The 24,134-nt window shown below is 34.8% G+C and overlaps 2 protein-coding genes across 2 annotated transcripts in view; both read right to left on the reverse strand.

Moving 5' to 3' along the window:
* Positions 1–56: 56 nt before the first annotated feature.
* On the reverse strand, positions 57–5,978 carry LOC306873570 (dicarboxylate carrier UCP2-like). Its single transcript, XM_079422967.1, has 7 exons — positions 5,844–5,978; positions 4,982–5,115; positions 3,718–3,925; positions 3,366–3,563; positions 2,500–2,601; positions 1,262–1,442; positions 57–767 (listed from the first exon to the last, which is right to left on the reverse strand). The coding sequence occupies exons 2-7, from the start codon at positions 5,105–5,107 to the stop codon at positions 653–655; spliced, it is 930 nt and encodes a 309-aa protein (XP_079279093.1). The 5' UTR covers positions 5,108–5,115; positions 5,844–5,978; the 3' UTR covers positions 57–652.
* Positions 5,979–12,864: 6,886 nt separating this feature from the next.
* The window catches only part of LOC306873385 (TBC1 domain family member 9-like), a 32,609-nt gene continuing 21,339 nt past the window's right edge, over positions 12,865–24,134 (reverse strand). Inside the window, exons 10-21 of the mRNA XM_079422644.1 lie at positions 21,329–21,543; positions 21,132–21,249; positions 19,762–20,047; positions 17,803–17,932; positions 17,610–17,708; positions 17,443–17,511; positions 16,420–16,660; positions 15,819–15,884; positions 15,316–15,402; positions 15,127–15,186; positions 14,934–15,037; positions 12,865–13,629 (exon numbers count right to left, since the gene is read on the reverse strand). Coding sequence (XP_079278770.1) covers positions 12,973–13,629; positions 14,934–15,037; positions 15,127–15,186; positions 15,316–15,402; positions 15,819–15,884; positions 16,420–16,660; positions 17,443–17,511; positions 17,610–17,708; positions 17,803–17,932; positions 19,762–20,047; positions 21,132–21,249; positions 21,329–21,543 — 2,132 coding nt within the window. The 3' untranslated portion in view covers positions 12,865–12,972. The remainder of the gene's footprint in view (positions 13,630–14,933; positions 15,038–15,126; positions 15,187–15,315; positions 15,403–15,818; positions 15,885–16,419; positions 16,661–17,442; positions 17,512–17,609; positions 17,709–17,802; positions 17,933–19,761; positions 20,048–21,131; positions 21,250–21,328; positions 21,544–24,134) is intronic.

A 24,134-nucleotide genomic window follows, 5' to 3' on the forward strand; every position in this document is an offset into this window, starting at 1 on the left:
CTCATTTCACACAGTACTCAATCTAAATCCACAGTCACCACAAAGACATCCAAAAGTAGTATAAAGGTGTTTTATTGAAGCATATGTGCTGATCTTTGTCTTTATAAGTTTCCAGTTTTGAGGCAATCTCACTTTCTAGGTCATTCCAGGGTTACATGATGGATATTCAGGGTTAAATAGACATTTAGGTAAATAGCTGCTTTAAACAAAGCACTAATTGCTTAAAAAATGAGGAAATATAAATATTACATAAACATTATGTACATTAAGATATCAAGGGGGTTCATCCTTTCATTTCAAATTGTGCGTTGTATGATCAATCATTGTATTGAGAAGCCATTTTTATAGTGGTTTACCCTGAAGGAGAAAGGATGACAGTCATGACCTGGGGCCTCATTTATAAAGCGTGCGTATGCACAGACTTGATACGCTTATATATATATATATATATTTATAAATGAGGCCCCTGGTTCTGATGTTTCTGTCAGATTCTCACTGATGTGCATCCCGTTGTGTTGCCTGTTGAACTTCCAAAGCGGAAGTGTGAAACTGGAAGCTGCTCCGGCTCTCATCCTCGTCCCGTCAGAGGAGTTTGAAACAGCTGCTCATGTGAGTCCGTGAGTTTGAAAGGATTTCGGTCTGAGGTGAAGATCTACGTGGTGGCCTCGAATCTGCTCCTGGACATCATCATGGCCCGCTTGAGCTGCTCGAACGACACGAACATCACCACGTTCCAGGAGCCCAGCCGCAGGAAAGACGGAACGAACCTGAAGGAGAAACAAACATTTCGTCTCTTAGCCAGAGTTTTTTATTTCACACGTGACACGTTATTAAAGTTTGCTTCATTTAACAGCATTAATGTGACCCTGGATCACAAAACCAGTCTTGAGGCGCTGGGGTATATTTGTAGCAATAGCCAACAATACATTGTATAGATCAAAATTATCGATTTTTCTTTTATGCCAAAAATCATTATGATATTAAGTAAAGATCATGTTCCGTGCAGATATTGTGTACATTTTCTACTGTAAATATCAAAACGTAATTTCTGATTAGTAATATGCATGGCTAAGAACTTCATTTGGACAACTTTAAAGGAGATTTTCTCAATATTTAGATTTTTTTGCATCCTCAGATTCCAGATTTTCAAATAGTTGTATCTCAGCCAAAATATTGTCCTATACTAACAAACCATACATCAATGGAAAGTGCATTTATTCAGCTTTCAGATGATGTATAAATCTCAATATGTGGCGCTCACCCTTTGTAGAAGGCGGTCGGGCCCTCTTTGGTCATCATGGTCCAGGCGCAGTTGAGGGAGCTGCGGTACTGTCCAGGAGGAGAGTTCATGTAGCGCGTCTTCACCACATCCACAGGAGACGCGATCACTGTCGTGATGAAACCCGCTCCGAACGCAGACACGAAATGACATGGAAGAGTGTCTGGGAAGCACAAAACATGAATAAATGCTACTGAAATAAAATCACCGCTGCACCTAAGAGCTTGTACTTAAAGTCAGAGTTTCCTGTTTATTTTAGTCTATGTCAATCCATCCATCAAAATATTAAATAAAAAGACAAAATACATATATTTTCATTCTGAAGTGTTTATTTTATTTGATTAATAAATAGTCGCCTTATTGTCCTTCCATCTTTAGTCTTTAATTTATTATGTAAATGTACTGCATGTAAATGAAATGTCCATTAATTTTGTGCTTATGTCATTTTATTAGTATATAAATATTTTGTTATATAAATAAATCTCATTTAAATTATTTAAATATATTGTCATTTTGTTACAATTTCACAATTTATTGTCACAATTTCTCTTCAATATTTTATTCAATGAATTATACAGTTGTCCTTCCACCTGAAATGATTATGTGTGAATCTTTTCTTTAAATAAATGTATTCATTATGTATTGTATATAAATGATGTGTAGACCAGTGTTGCTTTACTATTATACTATTATAGTATTTATAAAATTACATTTTAATTTTTCATTGCAATTTAAGTTTTAGTCATTTTATCTGCCTTTGTTAGGCTTTTTATTGTTGTTGTTGATATTTTGTTATAAATATATATAATTACAATTCTTTAAATATATTGTGTTATTTTAATATTCTATATTTTCTTCATTTAATTAAATAATTGCCTTATTGTCTTTCCTACAGAAATGACTTTTTTCTATTTACAAATGTTATGTGTGAATCTTATTTATATCTATATAAATATAGATAATATATGCCAATAATTCTGACCACCACTGTATATACTATTATAGTATTTATTAACATTTTGAATTAGCTTTTAATTATATATTTTCAGTTTTCATTTTAATTTTAGTTTATGTTTTAGTCATTTTGTTATGAGCTTGTCATTTAATTTTTTTTTTTTGGAAACAAAGATGCTACATGAACAGTCAGAAAGGCCTCGTTCTGTTTACTGAATTTTCTGACTTGTTTAGGTTTCTGATTCTCCTGCTGTGAGATTTCATACCTGACATGAGCTTATGTTTGAGAATGGCTTCTTTGATGAGATCATAGGACACCAGTTCAGTGCAGTTGACCAGGGCGTTCCTCGTGATGTTGGGGAGAGTTCCTGTATGAAAACACATCAGATATAACGAAGACGTCCATTAGAGTCATCAGTGCTGCTGCAGATTAAACAAAGACAGAGCTGGCGTGTCAAAAACACATGCTTCTAAAGATATATTCCTCCAACCACATGAATATACACTAAATTTTAAGGAGTTATTTTTTGTCAAATTGAGAATATATTTTCTAAAATATATTACATAATGTACAAAATGGTATATATTAAATATATTTACAAAGCCAAGAAAGTAGTTTTAAAAAATGGCCAACTCAATATTATGTTTTAATATTAATATTAATAATCTATATAAAATAATAATTATATTTTACATTTTGTTACGTATAATAATTCTATATAACTGTTTATTTACATATATTTTATATATTTATTCTGTGTCATTTTGGATGCTGCCATTCAGGACAGCTGCATATGTTGAAAGATAATAGCAAGATTGTTTAAAATAGCAAGTAAAACCCAAATGTCAAATATTCCCATATACTCTTAAAAAAATAAAGAGTCTGTATTGGCATTACTGGCTCCATGAAGAACCTTTAACATCCGTGGAATCTTTCCATTCCACAAAAGATTCTTCATAGTGGAAAAGGATTCTTTAAAATGTTCCTCACAGGTTCTTTTGAGAACTGTTGAGGGGAAGGTTCTTTGGGGAACCAAAAATGGTTGCTCTATGGAATCTCTGTGAAAAAAACAAAAAAACAATTGGGAAGCTTTATTTAAAAGAGTGCAACAGAAATGAACAGAAAACACACCTTTCCACAATCCCCGGAGCCCCTCGTGCTGGAAGATCTGTCTGTAGGCCTGCATGGTGCCGCTGTAGCGTCTGCCCACCCCCTGCAGGTTCATCTGGGCCTGGAAACGCACCTTCACCACATCTGTGGGCTGAGCCACAGACACGGCCATCGCACCGGTGGTGCAGCCCGCCAGGATCCTGATGCCCACGTTGGGGTCTGCAAGGCAAAAACGACCAATCCATAAACAAGAGATCCCTACACTTTCATTCAAGAAAAGGCTTTGTCTCATATGTTTCTCCTTTATCCCAGCATTCTCGTTCTTGTCTGGAAGAAACAGCTGAGACCATGTATCTCTATCTAATGAACCCACTGTCTTTGCCGCGCGTGTAGAAGCTCTTGACGCTATCGTAGAGGCCGATTCGTATGGAAGCGAAGGCCATCTGTCTCTGAAGCCCGGCGACCAGGCCATTGTAGAGTGAGCGCGGCCCCTCCGTTCTCACCATGGTGCTGATGGTCCCAAACACCCCTCTGTACCGGATGCCTTTAGCTGCGCCCGTCGTCGCTTTCTCTCCCTGGATCTGGAAGAAAACATGGAAAACACAGAGACATTGTGATGGGCGTAAACCAGAGATACTGCTACTGTATAACATAGTTACACGTGTGTAATAATAATCAAATAAATCAAAAATGATAATACTATTTTTTTTTATATATATATATATAATAATAATCTTGTTTTTGCCAAGATATAGATTTAAAAATATCTATCAAAATTCCTAACAATTAACCATTTAAAACTCTTTAAAAAATAAAGGATATTTAATAGAAATTAATGTAATAAATCATATATTTATTATAAAACATAATATTTAATATACAACATTCAAATAGATTATTGGTGCAAAAAATATAATAATGTATTATGAAATGATATTTAAAACAACCAAATTATATTCAGAAACAGATTATATATTATAATAATTTTAAATAGATTTTTTATATTAATAATAAATTTTTTCTTCTTCAGAAATCTTAAAAAAAGAAGGTATACATTTTCAACAAAATTACCCAGATTATTTTTTATAACATTTATTATAATCATAAATATATTATTTTTGCAAAAATATATAATAATGTGTTTTGTAATATTTTAATACATACATTACAAAATATATATTTTTTAATATACAATGTTAAATATCATTTAATACACACTTACTTTATATATACATTAATTTATATATTTTTTTGTCTTCAGAAATCTTTAAAAATGACATTTTGAAATATTAATACCTAACAAAATTCCTAACAACTACCCAAATTATTTATATAATTTTATTATGATCATAAATATATTGCTGGTGCAAAAATACATAATATAATATCATATTTTATTATATTTTATAATATTTCATATATAATATTATATAGAATTACAATCTTATTCATAATAGAAAATACAATCTTTTTTCTTCTTCATAAATCTTAAAAAAACATTTAGAATACATGTACAATTATCCATATAATATTTATTATAATCATAAATATATCATTGGTGCAAACCATGCAACATATTTAGAGTGTCTGGTCATTTGTAGTGGCGGGATGTTCAGTAATCAGGGTGAAGTCTGTACCTGTAGCCGCACTTTTGCGGTGTCCAGAGGGAAGGTGACTAAATCAGCAATGCATGCGGCCGTTCCTGCGCTGAGAACCTTCACGCCCAGAGGAGGAGGAACATCGGACGGCTTCAGACCCACCATACTGACAGCTGAAAACACACATGCAGTCCCTGCATTACAACGCTTGTTATTATAAAACGCATAACATCACCGCAGGTCAAAAGTTTGAACACACCAACTCATTCTTTATTATGACTATTCTACATATTTTAGAATAATAGTCATGAAAACTTTTATAAAACCACAAACGAAAGGATGAGAATCACACAGTGACCCAAACTCTTATATTTGAGCTCTTCTGGACATTCATCAACCAACTGCATGAGGCTCAGGGGATGCTTTGAAATGATTGAAAGCATTTAAGCTGCACACTTGTTGCATTCAAATGCATACAGCAGACACTATTTTTCTTCCATTAAAAATGTTTTTATAAAAACTTCATACTGTATGTAGGCACAGTTTATAATTGTCTACAAAACTAATTTCAGAAGCCTTTTGATCAAAAGTGTTTAAAACCATCCGAAATATAAATTCAAAGCTTTTGACACCTGGTGTAAATATTTATGTTCTTAAAGTAAGGATTAAAATATTTGAGCTTATTTTGTGTGCTATTTCTGTCTACAGAAATGAGAAATTCTGCACAATATATATAAAAAAAAAATTATTGTACATGATTTTAAATTATATTTGCATGATATCCCATATTTATTCAGAATTTTGCAAATTTAAAAACAATGCCAAAAATCATCTTTTTTTTTTTTTACATAATATAGTACTATTATTAATTCTCGATGACACACAAACCTGGTGAACTGACCTGTGAGTGGGTTCCTCTGTCTGATGGAGTGACAGGATGACAACTGGAGCTCTGGAGGGACGAGGACACATTCTGTCTTTCTTTATATATGGTTTTCCAAGAGGGCTTTTCCTCCTGCGCTCAGGGAGGTGTTTCTCTGGGAAAGATTACTGGCCGACACAAAGTCCACCCTCCAGCACAGAGTCCAGCACAGAGTCCCAAACATCCCACATCCAGATAAACAAGCGTTAGGTAACGTGAAGACAAAGCTGAACCATTTCAAGATGCTGCTGTCATTAACAGGCACATTAACATGCACAACATCAATAAATGACTCATGCATGCTTAACTATCACCCACCGATGAGTCTGCACACAAAAACATTCAGCTTTAAGCAATATATTGAAATACCAATATATGTGGTAATACTTTAGGGAACACTGATTTACAATCAACTAAGAGTTATCCCTCAATAAACTCCTCATTTGCTGCTTTAAGGTATTTGTTGTAATAGTTATGTTTAGGGTTAAGGGATCTAGAATATGGTCACGCAAAATAAGGCATTAATGTGCGCTTTATAAATTCTAAAAAGCAGCAAATATGCTAGTAATATGCATGCTAATAAGCAACTTAATAGTAATATTTGTGCCTAAAGTAAAGTGCTACTGAATATATCTGTTCACTGCAAACCTGACTGCAGATGTTTATCATATAAATTATCTACTGAAACTACAGATGCATTGAAAGAGCTGTCGGCCAATAGCAGAGGACAGTCCTGCAGGCTCTGAGAGATGATTGGCCTCATGGTAGGGTGGGAAACAGTCAAATATGAGCCAAATAACAAAGCTCTGAGAATGTATGTAAGTTTTTGTTTAACAGAGAGAGGAAAACACACAGGAGTTCAGCTGAATCATGAAGCATCAATCACCGCAACCTCTACGATCCTCAACAAACACGCCAAACAAAACGCTCACATTAAACTAGTCTCTTTAAAAGTCAAGGACCTTAAGGGATCCTCGGATATGGTTATAAAATAAAGCATTAATATCATTAAAGAACCTTTAAAGTTGAAATATGGCATGTCTCCACCACTGAATCACCAAAAAACTGTAAATTCTACATTTAAATTACATGTACAAATATTAATAATAATAGTAAATATAATAAAAATATTTTCCAGACAGAAATAACTAAATAAACAAAATAATATATATTTTTTTAAATTACTAAATAAATAAAATATACATTCAATGTATAAATATTAATAATAAATAATAATAGTTATATATATATTTTGTTATTGCAATAATAATTCTTATTGTTATTATCATAATTCTTCTGATAGATATGCTTCTTAATTGAACCATTAATATAAAAGAACCACAATAAAAATATTAATAATAATGTAGTTATTATATTTTGTTACTATATAATTATTATTATTCGTCAGATACGGTTCTAAATTGAAACCGATAAACCGATTTTTTTTAATTGTCACCAAAAAGTTTCTATAAAAAAAACTATAAACGCTAAATTTATATTAAACAAACATAATAAATAAAAAATATAAAAGAAACCGTAATAATAATAATGTTATTATATGGTATTACTGTAGAAATGAGGATGATGATGATAATTTAGACAGGTATGGTTCTAAAGTGAGTCGTTACTGTTTAATTTGAAGTTCTCCACTGCTGAATCACGGAGTGGAACTGCAGCAATACAGTTGGGTTTTAAACAAGTTTCCCAAACACTCCCCCGTCTGCCATTGGTCAACAAACAGATAGTCTCACCCCCCAAATCATGCCATTGGTTGAGCTAGTGTTGCTGTGTCAGGATGCTCACACTTTGTTTTTAAAGTAGCTAACTAAATATAAACTCTTTAAAAGAGCTGTATCTCTTATATAATGGACTGATTATATAATCTTCTAAAAAGTAGATAAGTAGATCTCAAGAATGAGATCTCAAGAATGGCAGCATTAGACTTTAACCCACATTTAAAAGATAAAAACAACAACAACAACAAAACATCATGCTGAACTGATTAATATCACGTTAAACATTTTACTGCGCAAAACTATTGTCATGACATGAGATTATTCTGTCAATATTGAGTCACACTCATGAATCAGCAGATCAATGAACTGCCTGATTTCCTGAAACAAGTGGTCAGACTCAGGTCACTGAAACGAATGAAAGGAAGCAAGGAGGGAAATATTCTGCCTCAACACTGAAGACTTGAGCTTCACTCTGTGTCTCCCGGTAGTCTGATGTCTCTGAGAAAGGCTGGATGTGACTGTGAAGGGGTCTAATGCTGGTCTAATGTTGATTGGGCTGAAGTTCATGGAGGACTGATAACAGAACTGAACTGTACAGGTTTATGCAACAGACTCCAGCAGCAGCTGGAACATTATCATCTGCTGACTGACGGAACAAGGGGAAATCAAGACAGATATGCTACTGACAGCAAAGACTTGCTTTACATTGAATTCTGACTGGATTTTACAATCTTGAAGGCCTTGTCAATAATAATAACAATAATAATAATACCTAATAATAACACATGTTGGGTTGCAAAAATTTTAAATGTCCTACGAAATAAAAGTTGAATACGAATAAAAGAGTACACAAACATGAATAATGAATCAAATATAAATAATACATATAATGTAAATAATAATAATATTAATAAAAATCTCAGATGAAATAAATAAGCTAATAAAAATAAAGGTAAATAAAATAAATAAATATAAAACTAAATAATAAATGTGAATAACAAAAGTAAATATTAAACAATTAAGCAAATAATAAATATAATGAAAATATAAATAAGTAGTATTTACATTATTATTTGCACTATATTTATTATTTATATGGGGTTGCAAAAATCTAATTTTAAATAAATAAAAAAGTTGAATAAAAAAAGAATAATAAATAAAAAGTAAATAATAAATGCGAATAATATAAGTAAATATTACATTAATAAATCATAAAAATTAACAATAAAAAATTAAATGCAAAAAAGAAATGCATTTAAATAAATACATCTCTTAAAATGTAATATTCTATAAAATAATAGAATATAATATGTGACCCTTGACCACAAAACCAGTCAAAAGTGTAAATTTTTATTTAGGACAATATTCGGCCGAGATATAACTATTTGAAAATCTGGAATCTGAGGGTGCAAAAAAAATCTAAATATTGAGAAAATCACCTTTAAAGTTGTTCAAATGAAGTTCTTATCAATGCATATTACTAGTCAAAAATTAATGTCCTAATGATTTTTTGCATGAAAGAAAAATCAATAATTTTGGCTATTGCTACAAATATACCCCAGCGACTTAAGACTGGTTTTGTGGTCTGGGTTTCCTGTGTAATAAAAAAAACCATCAGCGCATTAATGAAGCTGACAGTATTATATTGCAACACAGTGCTACTCTTCAGGTTGTCGAGTGTGCACTATCGCAGTAGACTTTGATTTTATTGGTTAATTCATAAACGGCAAATGTACAGGGGTTTTACTGTTTGCATTGCTAATCTATGGCACAATACTTGGATCGAGTACAAAAGATACGAGGTTAAAGATAAAACAATACTTGATAGGTAAGCGGATAACCGGAACAGATAAACAGCTGACTTATCAAGTGCTTAGTGATGGGAAAGTGCTTTAGTAAGTAGTAAATAGGTTTAGTTACAGGATATTTTGATCCTAAGAAAGTTCATTTTGAGGCTGAGAGAAGAGTTTTCACAAGCAAAGCACCGGTGATGACGCAGGACTAGGTGACTGAGACAACATGCTGTCATTATGAGAGTGCCAAGAATCTCCAGTACTGGGCCGATCGGAGAACAGCGGCGTGTGATTGGACGTCTGCGCTCACACCCTCTAAACGTCAGAGCGCTTCATTCAGGACACACCGCTGTGTTACAGCCCTGACCTCTGAACAACAGCAAACACAAGGCCTCAGTCCAATCTATGCAAATGACAGAGTCTCACAGCTGCACTGCCTCTAGTGGACAAACACCCAACAACAGCCACATTCAGCATGACCAAGCAGAAAAATAAGAACAAACAATAAAAACAAAGAAATAGCTTTTAAATTTAGAAATTGTACATTTTGTACAAATTGTACAGCTTTTAAATTAAGAAATTGTACATTTCAAATCTCACATGAAATAACAAATAAATAAAGTTAACAAAAAAGTTAATAAAAGAATACACAAATAAAAATAAATAACAAAAAGTAATAAAAATGTAACAACAACAACAATAATAATAACCATAATATATCCGGGGTTAAACAAAAAGTAAATAATAATAAAAAAGTCAAATTTCATATGAAATGTTAACAAAAATTAAATAAAAAATAAATACAAATACATAAAGTGTGAGAGAGAGAGAGTTGATGCTGAATAATATTGTAGAAAATACATTAAATTAACATTTAACTTTTAATAAACAAAAACATTTTTATGCAAATTTACAATTAAACTATTCATCAAATTTATTAATAAATTATCAGAAAAGTTTATCAGAAAAATAAGTTTATTACTAACTACTAACCAAACTTTCTTCATCAACTAGCTAGATACTTCAGTTTTATTTAGCCTAAATCTGCATCCATGTTACCCATTCTTATTAAATTTAAGATTTCATTTGAAATGTTATTTAATCTGATGTTTAAAGTTTATTGATAGAAATCACAGCATGTCCGAGTGTTGCAAAAATTGCAAACCTTGTATAAATTGTTAAATAAAACAGTGCTTATGGGAGCCCCTTTAAAAAAAATAAAAAACAACAACAAAAACACTTTCAATAGTTTTACCCCACATATGTCCTGCCAATGGACTGCAATACAGTAAACAATAAATGAAACAGAAGTTTTTGATAACAGGACAGGATATTTCCATTTAAACTTTTAATTTCTGGAAGTGATCTCAATCATTTACATTTCGATGTACTTAACTTAAAAACAGCAGCATGAAATAAAGTAGAAACTCGTCCATTTAAAAAACAAAACAATAAAACAATAACTTACGAGAAGGTGCACACACATGCCGCATGCCTGGTGAGAACACAGTAAAATAAAAAACTGTACACAATCATAGTCTTCAGCAAACACTATAAATCAGATATGAAACACAGCTGGACTGCGTCGCCTCTCAGCCCATTCATATCTCATATTTCAGCGCTGACAGGTGTGAAAAACCTCACGATTTACAAAGAAGAAAAACCCAAAGTGCAGGTGCAAGGAATAGAGAGAAGAAGAGAGAAATGAGAAATCTGGGAAATCACAGATGATTTAGAAAACGTCCCAGTGTTAAATATCACAGACGTGAACGCTCTCTCACGTTACAGATCATTTGCTATACGCTAAAAAAACAAGGCATTCTCTAAATCTGTATTTTTGCCTTATTTCAAAGTAAAAATATCGAAATCTTGAGAAGATACTTGAGAAGCAACACCACATACGATTGCATAAGGCTATTATTATAGAATATATTATAATGTAAAATAAATGTAAAGTTTACCTTTCTTGTCTGTACAAATACACTATTTAAAAATTTGTATTTTTGTTCTTGTTTTTAGCGTAAATATCTTTTATTGGGTCCATCCTTGCATAAAACAGAAAAATAAACCCCCCCCCCCCCCCCCCCCCCCCCTTTAACAATTCTTGCATACAGTTTTGCTTCTTAAGTAACTTAATATTGTTTTTTTTAAGGTGATTTAGACTGGATTTTACAACCTTTTATTGGAACATAAAACAAAAGTACAGATTAAGAACGCGTTTTATCGCAGCACAGGACATGTATTATCCCAATCAGGACTAGTGAGCTATTCTAGACACCATTACTATGATAAATAGCCTAACTGTATTAGATATTATTAGTAACCATTTCTGTATATAAAGTACATCAAGCGCATCATGTATAACCGGTCCTCTCAGACTTTGTACAGGTAAAAAGGTCATTGTGTTGGTCTGTCCTCAGATCAAAGACAAGCCTTCAGGAAAACTCATTATTGTCCGTTCCCTAACGAGCTCACGCCAACATCAAGCCTTTGAAGCTTCCCACTCATTTAAGAGAAGATCAGGTTTAGTTAAAGGGACAGCTCGCCAAAAATACAAGTTCTGTCATCATTTGCTGACCTTTGTGTACTTCCAGACCTGCATGAGGTTATTTCTCAAGGTAGAACACAAAAGGAGATATTTAGCCGCATGTCCAGGCTGCTCATTTCCATACTTTCAAGCTCCAAAAAGGACACTAAAACATCATATAAATGGCCAATAAACCTCTAAAATAGGTTTTGTGAGAAATACACTCAAATTTAAGTTGTTATTTGCTAGCGTACGGCTTCAGAAAACACATTATACGGTGCACAGTTATGTTATTTCATTGGACGTTTAGGTTCACTGCTAGAAAACAGTGAAAATACATCAATCGGGGTTTTTTCAAGTCCCAAAAACGTTCAAGTGCTGCAAAAATGTAAAATAAAACATTGTGACCTCCTGAGGAAGATTTCGAGCTCCAAAAATGACAACGAAGCATCATAAAAGTGGCTAATATGATTATTACGAAACATCTAAAGTTTTAAAACAGGTTTATGTGAGAAACACACTAAATTTAAGCCGTTATTTGCAAGCATATGGCTTAAAAAACTCAATACATAGTGCATAAGTCTTATATTCTATCATCTGATATTGAGATTTACTGCTGGAAATGGCAAAATCACACCATTCAGGGTTTTTTGTGTGAAACTGTTTGCTGCAAAAACAGCAAGCCTTGTAATAAAATGTAAAATCAAACAGTGCATATAATATTTTAAGCTGACAATGAAACATCATAAAAGCTGCTATTATATTTATTATAAAATATTCAAAGTCATAAAGTAGGTTTGTGAGAGAAACATATGAACTTTAAGTTGCTAGCATATGGCTTCAGAAAACTCACTATGTAGTGTCCAAGTCTATTTTTATGGTGCTTCTTGTCATGTTTTCGCTCGACAGAGATGGTTACCATCCGCTTTCATTGTATGGAGAAACTAGCCAGGTTTGGAACATAAACGTGAGTAAATGATGCCCAAATCTGATTTTTTGGACAACTACTCCTTTAACCCCAAATACAGTTTTGAGCGCAGAGGTAACAGTTTTTAGCCTGATAGTGAGATCTCATAGTCACTGATGGACATGTGTTGGTGTCCCACCTTGCGAACGTTCTTGGCGTTGGTTATTCGCGCGGCGATCTCCGCAGGCTTCTCAAAGTACTGCACCAGGGCTTGTTCGATGAGCACCGAGGCCAGGAACTGCTCGAAAGTGATGGCCCAGTCCTTATCGATGCTGGCGCTGTGAGGGAGACCGGCCCTCCCATGATGCCCGGCGGCCACTGCGCCGCTGCGTATGAGCACGGTGTCCTCGGCGATGTCCTCGCATTGAAGCTCGTGCGAGCCGGCGCTCAGGACGGAGTAGGAGGACATGGACGTGTCGTCTTTGGTCTCGTCGTCAGAGATGAGCATGGCGGAGGACGTGGCCGTGTCTTTGGGCGAGGAGTCCTCCAGCTTGATGTCGTCTGAGGGAGCCGTGTCGCAGGGTCTGCGGCGTGCTCGCTCCTGCTTGCTCCTGCTCGGCGGGATGAGCTCGTCCTCGTCCTCCTCGTCTATCTTGTGAGCCGGACTGCAGAAGAGCTTGCCTACCTCTCCCATCTCCAGCAGCAGGCTGGTGACCGTGGCCGTGGCGTGATACAGCTCCTGCTCGCTGGGGTCTTCGCTGAACATGTTATAGAGGGTCTTGCACAGCTCGATGAACTGACTCTGAAGAAGGAAGAGACAACAGATTCATCACAACAGTCAGATTTTACCCGTGAATAAACAAACCTGAGATAATTGTCCTGCAGTACATTTATTTATTGAGTTTTGTTAGATAATTAATAGCAAAATTATTCAATTAAAAAAAAATTAAATATGGGTAGTTGACAAATAGCCAGTAAAAAATGCTTTTTTTTGTAAAAGACCATTTTTGAAGAAGAAATGCATGTTTATAAAGTGTGAAGTCTGGTCTTTGAGAAAATACAAGGGTCCCTAACTTCGTCAATTCTTTCATTGTTTTTTTTTTAATTAAAGTTTTCTCTGGAATTGGCCGATTTAAAATCAGGATATGGTGTCATACCAGAGGACATGGTTTTCAGAGACAAAATGTATCAAGTTCCTTCACTTTCAGAAATATATGGATGAAAAAAATTATTGCCATTTACTAAAATAGGCACTTGTACAATTATGCCGGAGGTATTTATTAACATTTTTATGCTTTTCTTTTTAATTTATAAAAGTTGTAATTTATTAAACCATGCTTGAGACAGTCACACCATAGGACAATTTTGGCATTTGGCTCAAAATAAATAAATAAATTGAATAACACTGCAGCTTTTGTAATAACAGTTCCATGTAGGAAATATTTAATGATTTACAGCATTTTAAATAACGACAATATTAATTATATTAATTTTTATCTTGTGGGACAGTGAAAATGCCATGTCACGTCAACAACCAATATACTATATATACATATATCTTTATTTATATCTAAATCAATCTATGCATATATAAATGTTATTATATAATATGTAAAAGCTAAGAATTTGTGCCTAAAATATAAAATGCATTTAAAATATATAATGATCGTTATTAAAATACATAATAATAATCATATACTTAATAAATAATTATATATACTATTGTTTGTTGCTAGATAATATATATTTTTCTTAAACAACTTAATGTTATGCATTTGTTATTTGTGTTTATTTAAAAAAAAATTAATCAACCACACAACCTTTGGTGTAAATTATAATGAAAATATTTACATGTAAAAAGTAAAATATACTAGCTATTTAGTGAAAAATACATGTTTTCTCATGGTTAAGTGAACATGAATTCTAATATCTTATCTTTACTTCATAAATTCATATTTCTGGTGTCATTGTACTCCGAAGAAAGAAAAGGTTTATTTTTGTGATCTTTCTTGCTCAGCCTCTGAAGTGACTTTTCTTTGAATTTGATGGGTTGTGAATAACAGGAGTTACATTGATGGAGTAAGTTAGGTTGGTCTCCAGATGTACCTGGTTGAGTTTGGGCAGATCCTTCATGTTCTCTATCTTTGCTTTGGTCTCCTGGTTCCACAGGCGCAGGTACATGCGGTAATCTGGAGTGTGCATTTTCTTAACTACACAGAAGACAGAATGCTGCACATTTAAACAGCTCTCCAACATCAAATATTAGCTCTGATTCAAAGAACAGGCTGTTTTCTCTCACCTTTTTCACTTTTAAAGGTGACTCCTACAAAACCATTGTCCTTCTTCTTTTGGTCGAGGCCTATCAACGAGAGGTCAAAGCATCAGTGCCAGTGATCACAGCTTCTGGACTTGGCATCAAGCATCATTTTCACTGTAATTTCAGTGCAACAACCTATTTTGTATGGTAAGTGTGAGCATGCAGCAGTACCACTGGAGGTCTCTGGGGTGATGTCCTCAAAAAAATACTGCATAGCTTCACAAGCCGAGTCGGGCTCCTCCTGCTCCTGGTGCAACTCTGAGAACAACAAATACATTGTCTCTTCTAGAGCTCAGTCTAATTCAGATAATAACACCAAATCACAAAATACATGATACAAAACACATTATAATTAAGCTGCATTTTCTTGATTCTTTAAGGACTATTCTTTTGATTTGATGGTTAAATATGACCCAGACATGTTCGTGACAACGTAAAGTAATTGAAAACATCCATCTTCCATTTCATTTCTGCTTTTTATCCACATTTCCTGCTCACAAAAGAGAAACACAACTACTAATCTTACAGTTACCACACATAATATACAGTATGTATGTGTGCAAAGGCAAACAGGAACATGAAAAGCTGAAAATAGCAAGGACGAGTCTGAACTGTATTCATTTCTAGCACCATGTTAACAATGTTTTACAATTTATTTTCTCTTTTACACCCACCTGAAAGTACGTGAATCTTATACAGAAATTTGAGTTTTTCCGTCAGGTCACCGTGACACAGGACACCTACAACAGAAACCATGTTGTCAAGTTAAACATTTTAAATGTGTACAAAAGCAAGCAACCTCATGCACTTTATTTATTCTGAATTTAAATGTTTTTAAATCATATTCACGTGTTTACATTTTTTTACCCTAGGGTCCACTTATGATTTTTTTTGGTCATAATATAACTTATAATTTTTTTTTACATTTTTACCTCTAAACTTATTTTACTTCCATAACTTAGCTTTATGGAAAGTCACCAAAAAAATCCAAATCAACTTCTTATTTTTTCTGGAATATTGCAGAGTTTATAATAATTTATCTGTGTACAATGCATGTTCCCTCATCATCATCTTTAACCAAAATTACTTTCCCTCCCTCTTGCAACAACATCTCTTCTCTTCTGCAGTGATCCAACAAGACAATCCATTCCAGAAGGACAAAAATTAAATCCCACCCTGCATTTTTCTTGTTCCAGAAGCAGTTTTACTTATATATGGAAAGAAAAGATGATTGCAACTTCAAAATTGGGATTGGTCATGATAAAGCGCACTCACTGAGGCCGCTGATGAACTCTCTGAAGTTTATGAGCGTGTCTGCGTTGTGGTCCAGCAGACGGAAGACGCGCAGGGCCAGGTCGTCGGTGTGTGTGCCGCAGGCCCAGGGGAAGAGCAGCGCAAACAGCACTTTGAACTGCTCCAGATCGATGCGGTACTGCTCCAGGTACGGCAGGCTCGGGTCATGCCGGCTCATGGGGTTACTGGTGCTGCCCCAGTAACAGCTGGTCAGATGCTCAGCCTGAGGTTCACAAATCATGCACAGGTCATGACAATCATGTTATACAGTCAATGGATATTAAATGTGCATGCACCTGCGATGGGCAGTGGTGTTTTACTGTCTTCCAGGCAAAAATATTTTTGGACTGTTTACCACAAGAGACTGTATGAGGAGTAACAGGAATAGGCCTTAAATTTAGGGTTTAAAATTTAGGGTTCATTCAAATTATTTAAGTACCACTAAATATGACTGAAATAATTGCAATAAAACAAGAAAATAAAAAGAAGGAAAATCATCGCATTTATAATAATAATAATAATAATAAATGTAAAATGATACGCACAATTAATATAATGACAATAATCTCAGTAAAACAAAAAGAAAAAGAAAATTAGAAGAATCATAACATTTATAATAATAATAATAAAATACCATTAAATAGGAAAATCTCAATAAAAACAAAAAAATATAAAAAACAAATATTACCATAATAATATTTTATATTATATATATTATATTTAAATTAATATTACACTATTTAATCAGGATTTATTATTATAAAATAATAATAATGAAAATAATAATTTAAAATTATTTATACAATTCTGTCAAGACAATAAAAATAATAACATTCATGATTGATGATAGTAATAATAAACAATTATTTAGCAAGAACCAGTAAAATTACATGAAAAATAGCATGTCTAATAGAAATCCTGCACAGAGGAGTCATTATCTTAAATCACAGCACACTTGCTGTAAATATGCAATTGGGTGATTCATGACCTCATCTTGGGACTGACCTTAAAGAGTGTATAAAGCTCCTCCAGCTCATCGATGCTGAAGGGCGTCTCCGTCACGATGGTCCGCACCTGCAAAACCAGTGGATGAGGCAAACATATTAAACTCTCAGATCCTCTGGCTGAGTGCTAATACTACACTAGTGTCAGTACGGAGAGTGTCTGACTACCACATTGCGTTTGGTGGTGTCCTCAATGGTCTGGATCACTCTCAGCCTCTGTTTGAAACGCATCTGCTCAATCACATCCGCCCGGATGTAGCCAAACTTCTGCAGATCACAGTGAACATCAGTAAACATGCAACACACACAACACACGAACACACTTTATGATATACAAGTTGAGAAGTGGAGATGAACGGACCTCATAGGAGCTGCGCACCAGTTTGAAGATGTCCACCTCAGGGTGAGGCTCCCCGTTATCCGTCAGGAGAGAGTGAAGATGAGGGATTGGAGGCAGAGTGCTGTCCTTGTTTGTCACGCTGTCCAGATACCTACAACACACATACACAAGCACACACACTCGTTTGAGTCAGCAAAACGAAGAAAATCAGCACTATCATCACTGTTTCACACATAGAAACTGCTATTCCATATATACTGTAGTATACTATAAATACACATACTATAAATAAACATATACTGTGTATACACTTTTTAGTACACTATATACACATATACCCCTTGTAGTACACTGAATACACAAATACTACAGAACAGTCCCTTTGTAGTACACAGTATACACACATACTACAGAACAGTCCCTTTGTAGTACACAGTATACACACATACTACAGAACAGTCCCTTTGTAGTACACAGTATACACACATACTACAGAAGTCCCTTTGTAGTACACTGTATACACACATACTACAGAAGTCCCTTTGTAGTACACAGTATACACACATACTACAGAACAGTCCCTTTGTAGTACACAGTATACACACATACTACAGAACAGTCCCTTTGTAGTACACAGTATACACACATACTACAGAACAGTCCCTTTGTAGTATACAGTATACACACATACTACAGAATAGTCCCTTTGTAGTACACTGTATACAAACATACTACAGAAGTCCCTTTGTAGTACACAGTATACACACATACTACAGAACAGTCCCTTTGTAGTACACTGTATACAAACATACTACAGAAGTCCCTTTGTAGTACACAGTATACACACATACTACAGAACAGTCCCTTTGTAGTACACTATATTCTGAAGTATAGTCCCACACTATAATATTGTCACTTTGTAGTACACTATATACTACAGTATAGTCCCTATGTAATACACTACATACACACATACTAAAGAATAGTCCCTTTCTAGTACTATATACACCATAAAGTATGCTACACGCAATAAGTTTACAGGATAATTTATACTCTTATTTAGTGTGTAACATACAGTATAATCATTTTGCAGTTCTCACATTTTACTTATAGATGGTGAATACTCACTACGCAGTATACTAGAAACACTACATTTCCAGTGTACTGTATACTCTATGTAGTATGCAGCATATTTTCACTTTTTAGCACACAGCATTAGCAAACTGTGCTTACAGAGTACATATACTCACTTTGTAGCATGCTATGTACACAATATTCGAGATGGTCCTCACTGCAGAACACAAGATCCAGGGGGCGTGGTTGGATCTAGATCCAACTCCTCCCACATTACATATACCTGAACCTACCCGTCTCCACCCCCTGATCCCTAAACCCACCCATCCCACCCCTAAACCCACCCATCCCCACCCCTAAACCTACCCATCTCCACCCCTAACCCTACCAATCTCCACCCACTAGATGTGGATCCAACCCCGCTCCCTGGATCTTTGTTCTGCAGTGAGGGGCTACTGCAATATTCAGTATTCTGTACACTCATAATCAATCGCACAATTGCATACAATCACACAACAAACTTTGTTTACTTAATACATGAATACAAACTTAATTTGCAGTACACTGTGTACTCTGTAGTATGCAGCATAAAACCGCTTTGTAGTACACAAAAAACACTGCTTACAGACTATATATATATACTCACTTTATAGTATGTTACATCCAATTTCTTTATACTAGTATGTAGTATGCTACATATAATCACCTCACAACATAAACATGAATTGATTACAGACTATATACTCACTATGTAGTATGCAACATTCACTAAATTCGCAGTATGGTATACACTATGCAGCATATGACTTTGCAGAACAGTACATACTGTATGCAGAATACTATGCATACTTACTAGGCAACATATTCATTATGAAGTATACCATTCTTAGTATGCAGTTCTCCTACCTGCCCAGGATGGTCATGGCTTCTCCGTCATCTTTGCAGCTCAGCAGCTGATGGATGTTAGCGTCAAGCACTGACAGCGCTAGCTGGAAGATGACCTTGATGCCCTCGTAGAAGAAGCAGTCGACCACCACCACGGCGCTCTCGAAGGGCATGACGGACAGGAAGAGTGTGAGGAACCAGGACAGAGAGATGGTGGAGATGACGCCCAGCGCCTGCATGCAGTCATACAGCTGAGGAACGTAGACATGAGCCAGCTCCTCGAACACACCCTGGTCCACCAAAGCACCTGAGATACACACAAAACACACTCAGTGCTCACAGATATTCCTGGACGTGCTTCATAGGGCACTATGAAAATTGTTTTATTAATTGAAGTCACCAAAAATTTTAATTTTTGAAAAAAATAAAAATAAAATGTTGTTAGGGATGTATAAAATACTGAGATTTTAAAATCTCAAATTCAAATTTTTCCCAAATTCTGTTTTCCATTTAAAATTTTCTAGATTCTATTTTAATGGATTAATTAAATCAAAACTTTGACAACTTAATAATTTATTACATATTTTACCATTAATAGGGCCCTATGAAAATTTTTTTTTTTTTTTTTCTAAAATTCTCTTAGGGTTAGGTTATTTTTCCCAAATTCCTCATTTTCCATTTTAATTTTTCTGGAGTCCATTTGAACAATTTAATTACATTTTAATAATCAAAAAGCATGTATAATCAATTCAACAAATTTATTTGACCAAAAAAATTGTGCTATATAATTTTTTTCCCCAAAAATCCTGTTTTCATTTTTTCTGAATTAATAATTTAATGGTCATGGTGAGTCCAATTTTATTTAATTTTATATAATTTTATTTTGTAATATATTTAAGCCTCAATTTCTTCAATTTAATACAAAAATTCTGCTCATACTTTATTTCATTTTATATTTTATTTTATTATTAATTAATGTTATTTTATTTTGTAATATATTTATGTCCTTTAAGACCTTTGAGTTTTTGTGTGCATCTGACGATAGTTTTATGAATTGAAATGGTGAAATACTGGCGGAGACTCTCAGAACAGCTCTGGAGATGCATTTGCATTTATTTCCTCATATAGTAAGATGACATACGCTGAAAACACTGTAAGCGTCACGTGTGCCTGAGTAAGTGTGCAGCAGATGAAACTACTCCACTCATTCACACAAATACATGCAGAACATGCAGATTTAATATTACACAGCAGTCTTTTGTGGTTTAATGTTGACCAATACTAGTCCATGTGGTCATTTGATTCATTGTGCACGGCAACTTTTCATTTATGCATCCAAAATCTGGTGGCTCGCTGATACATTTGAGAAGCTGGACGATGCAGGAGCTCACCTACGACTCTGGTGTTGTAGTAGTCGGGAAGCATGCGCTCACATAAGGCCACCAGCAGCCAGAAGGCCTCTTCCTCTTTAGCGTACAGCAGCAGGACGGAGGTCACGATGTTCATGGCCTGTGGAAGACGACAGACCGGGATAATGACCGAGCTGTGGGTGTATTTATTGCGGAAGGTGTGTTGTTGTGCGTCGCACCTGGCAGTAGCCGATGTTGGGGTTGCGGAAGGCGTATGCAGTGAGGACTCGACGCAGAGAAGCGATGCCCATCTCATTCTGAAAGGCTGGATGCTCTGGAAGAGAGCGGTGCAGGTCTCTCTCAATCTCCTCGGTGGCCAGATTATATTTCCCCATCGACTTCTCCACCAGATCCTCATAATAACCAGGATGAGTGGCCATCTCATTAATCGCTCCTGTACACACCAACATACACACTTGAACAACCAAACAATCAACAAATATGGATGCTTTATGTAAATGTATGTTTATTATTATTGAAACAATAGTAAACATTGAGCATGAAGACAAGACATTTTGCAAAGGTCATAGATGTTTTTTCAAAGAACTTGTTCATGTCTATTAGACACATGAATAAAGAAATTCCAGGTTCCCATTACTTCTCTTTCTTTGCACTGAGCAATTTACTGACACAAACCTGTTTACATTTTCACACCGCTTCTATTATTTATTATTAGATGTGTTTGCCTCTCTGTGCCCACATACTGTAATTTGATGCAGCTAAATTCTCAATAAAACTGTTTTCATTGATATATTTTACTGTTTCTGTTGTCAGACATCAGAATGAATATGTAATAGTGATTGAAACGTGATCCATTAAGACTACATAACCGGCTTCCATCCTTCCAAGGTGTTAATCTAGACAAAAATCCTGATAATCGAGCTGTCGTCTGATGAAATCAAATACACATAAGATAAAGACTATAGCTGTGTTGTTATTTCGGATATATTTGCATGTGAAATTAGAGAAGCAACATAATATCTGTTTAACTGAAAGCGCTGCTCCTCTCTGCAGTACCGGCGAGTCTCAGAGACTAAATAAGGTTTGGGCAAACCCTAAAGATTTGTCGCTAGGCGCTTTTTTGAAGGGAAAAAAAGTCGCTAAAGGGGCCAGCAAAGTCACTAAGCTGTGCATCTCCATTTCTCCAAATACAGGCTAGGATATGGGTCAAACAGAAAATGTGTGCCGTTAATTGCGCGCTAATAAAATTAGTGCATATATCGTGATTAGTATATAAATCACGATTAATCGCATCCAAAATAAAAGATTTTGTATACATAATATGTGTGTGTACTGTGTGTATCATTTCATATCAAATCGCAAAAGAGACTACGTGCATGCAATGTCGTGGTTAGTTAAGTCATGAAGTCACCAAAAAGTATGTCACCAATAAACCCAAACTCTGCTCATTGTTTCTGTATTACATTAGATACATTTCACTGAACTGTCTAAGCTGATAATTAAATCACATAACAAGTTATTGGCGACTTATAAAGCTTCAATGTAGTGAGCAGCTTGGGCAGGTAATTCAACAGAGTAGTTTAACATTAGCTGAACTACATTAAATCATGAGAAGCTTGTAGCTTGGCAAGTTTCAAAATAACTTCAATCCTGTGATTTCATCATGCTGTAATGTTGCTAATGCAGAAAACTGAGAAGGAAAACAAGGCAGCTATTTGTTTACTACCACAAAAGTGTGTCAGTGCAGTCATGTGTTTCAGTTTGTGCACTGGCGTATACAGCTTTGAAGTGGGCTAAATAAGGTGCTCACATCTAACAAACAGGAAGCAGTGCTGTATTAGACAAACAGGTATGTGCACTGAACCACAAAACAACCGCACAACAAAACAGGTGCATGCACACGTAAAAGAGAGTAAACACCTTTCAACATGTCCAGGTTTTTGTTCCTGAATGCTAATGTCTAGTGCAGTGCAGGGTTCCTACATATTTTCCATTTCAAAATTCCATACTTTTCCAGACTCAAATTTCCAAAGCTCTCTGTAGATTTTCAGACCATATTTAACATAAATGGTTCATAGAGCATTATTTTTCAGCATAATATTTGGTATAGTACAGTCATCTGTAAATATTTTTTTTTCATTGATTTTCTCTAAGTGACATTAACATACAGAGCCCCTAAAATAAAAACAAAACTAAAAGTCTTTTACATGCACACAAGAAACTTTTTTTTGCATGGGAATTTTTGCATGCTTACACAGTACAGTTTCTATAGTTTTAAATAACCTATTTCCTTTGTGTATCACTGCCATCTTACTATGAATAAAACAAGAGAATGGATGCACATGAATTAATAGAAATCTACTTGCTCAAAATTTGTCTTTTCTTATGGTAGTACCTCTAATATCAAGGCCTAATCTCTAATTTAACACATCCTCCGTGATGAAATGGCCTGATGGCATAAAATCTGCCAAGTTCAAGGGTTTTGTTGGCAGAGGCTATTTACACTAACTCCGCCCACCTACTTGTGATTGATATAGTCAACACTGAAAAAAGACACACATTTAACATCAGTTTCAGTGGCGTAGATGGTAAGGCATGTGCTTTTTGACGTGATCGACCAGAGTTCGAACCTGCCTTTTGCCAAACTTTTTTCTCCCTTTTCAAATCTCATATCGCATTGGAAAGGCATTTATTTTCAATAAAAATGAAGGAAATAATAAAAAAGTTGAAAATAAACGTATCAGGTAGGGTTAGGGTAGGTGTAGGGAGGGCTTTATTGTCCCAATAAGGTGGCATCAATTTAATAATTTTAGGGAAAGGGGAAGGGGGGGGGGGGGGGGGGGGGGGGAGTGGTGTGTGGCCAAGTATGGTGATGTCACGGTCACGCATTTCACGGACAAGAATCCATAAATCACATTATTAGACTATTTTCCAAGGCTGCATGATATATTAAACCCATTTAAAAATCATAATTAAGCATAATTGTGAATTCACAAACGCTATGATTTAATTAAATAATTATAT

This window comes from Barbus barbus (genome assembly GCF_936440315.1).
Source record: "Barbus barbus genome assembly, chromosome: 8".
NCBI lineage: Eukaryota > Metazoa > Chordata > Actinopteri > Cypriniformes > Cyprinidae > Barbus > Barbus barbus.

Excerpts from the sequence above, each read along its gene's own strand:
- LOC306873570 (XM_079422967.1), bottom strand. The coding sequence starts at position 5,107 with ATGGTGGGTCTGAAGCCGTCCGATGTTCCTCCTCCTCTGGGCGTGAAG. Across the intron at positions 3,926-4,981 it reads CCGCAAAAGTGCGGCTACAG|ATCCAGGGAGAGAAAGCGAC; the intron begins GTACAGACTTCA and ends GTTTTCTTCCAG. Across the intron at positions 1,443-2,499 it reads CAAACATAAGCTCATGTCAG|ACACTCTTCCATGTCATTTC; the intron begins GTATGAAATCTC and ends TGTGCTTCCCAG.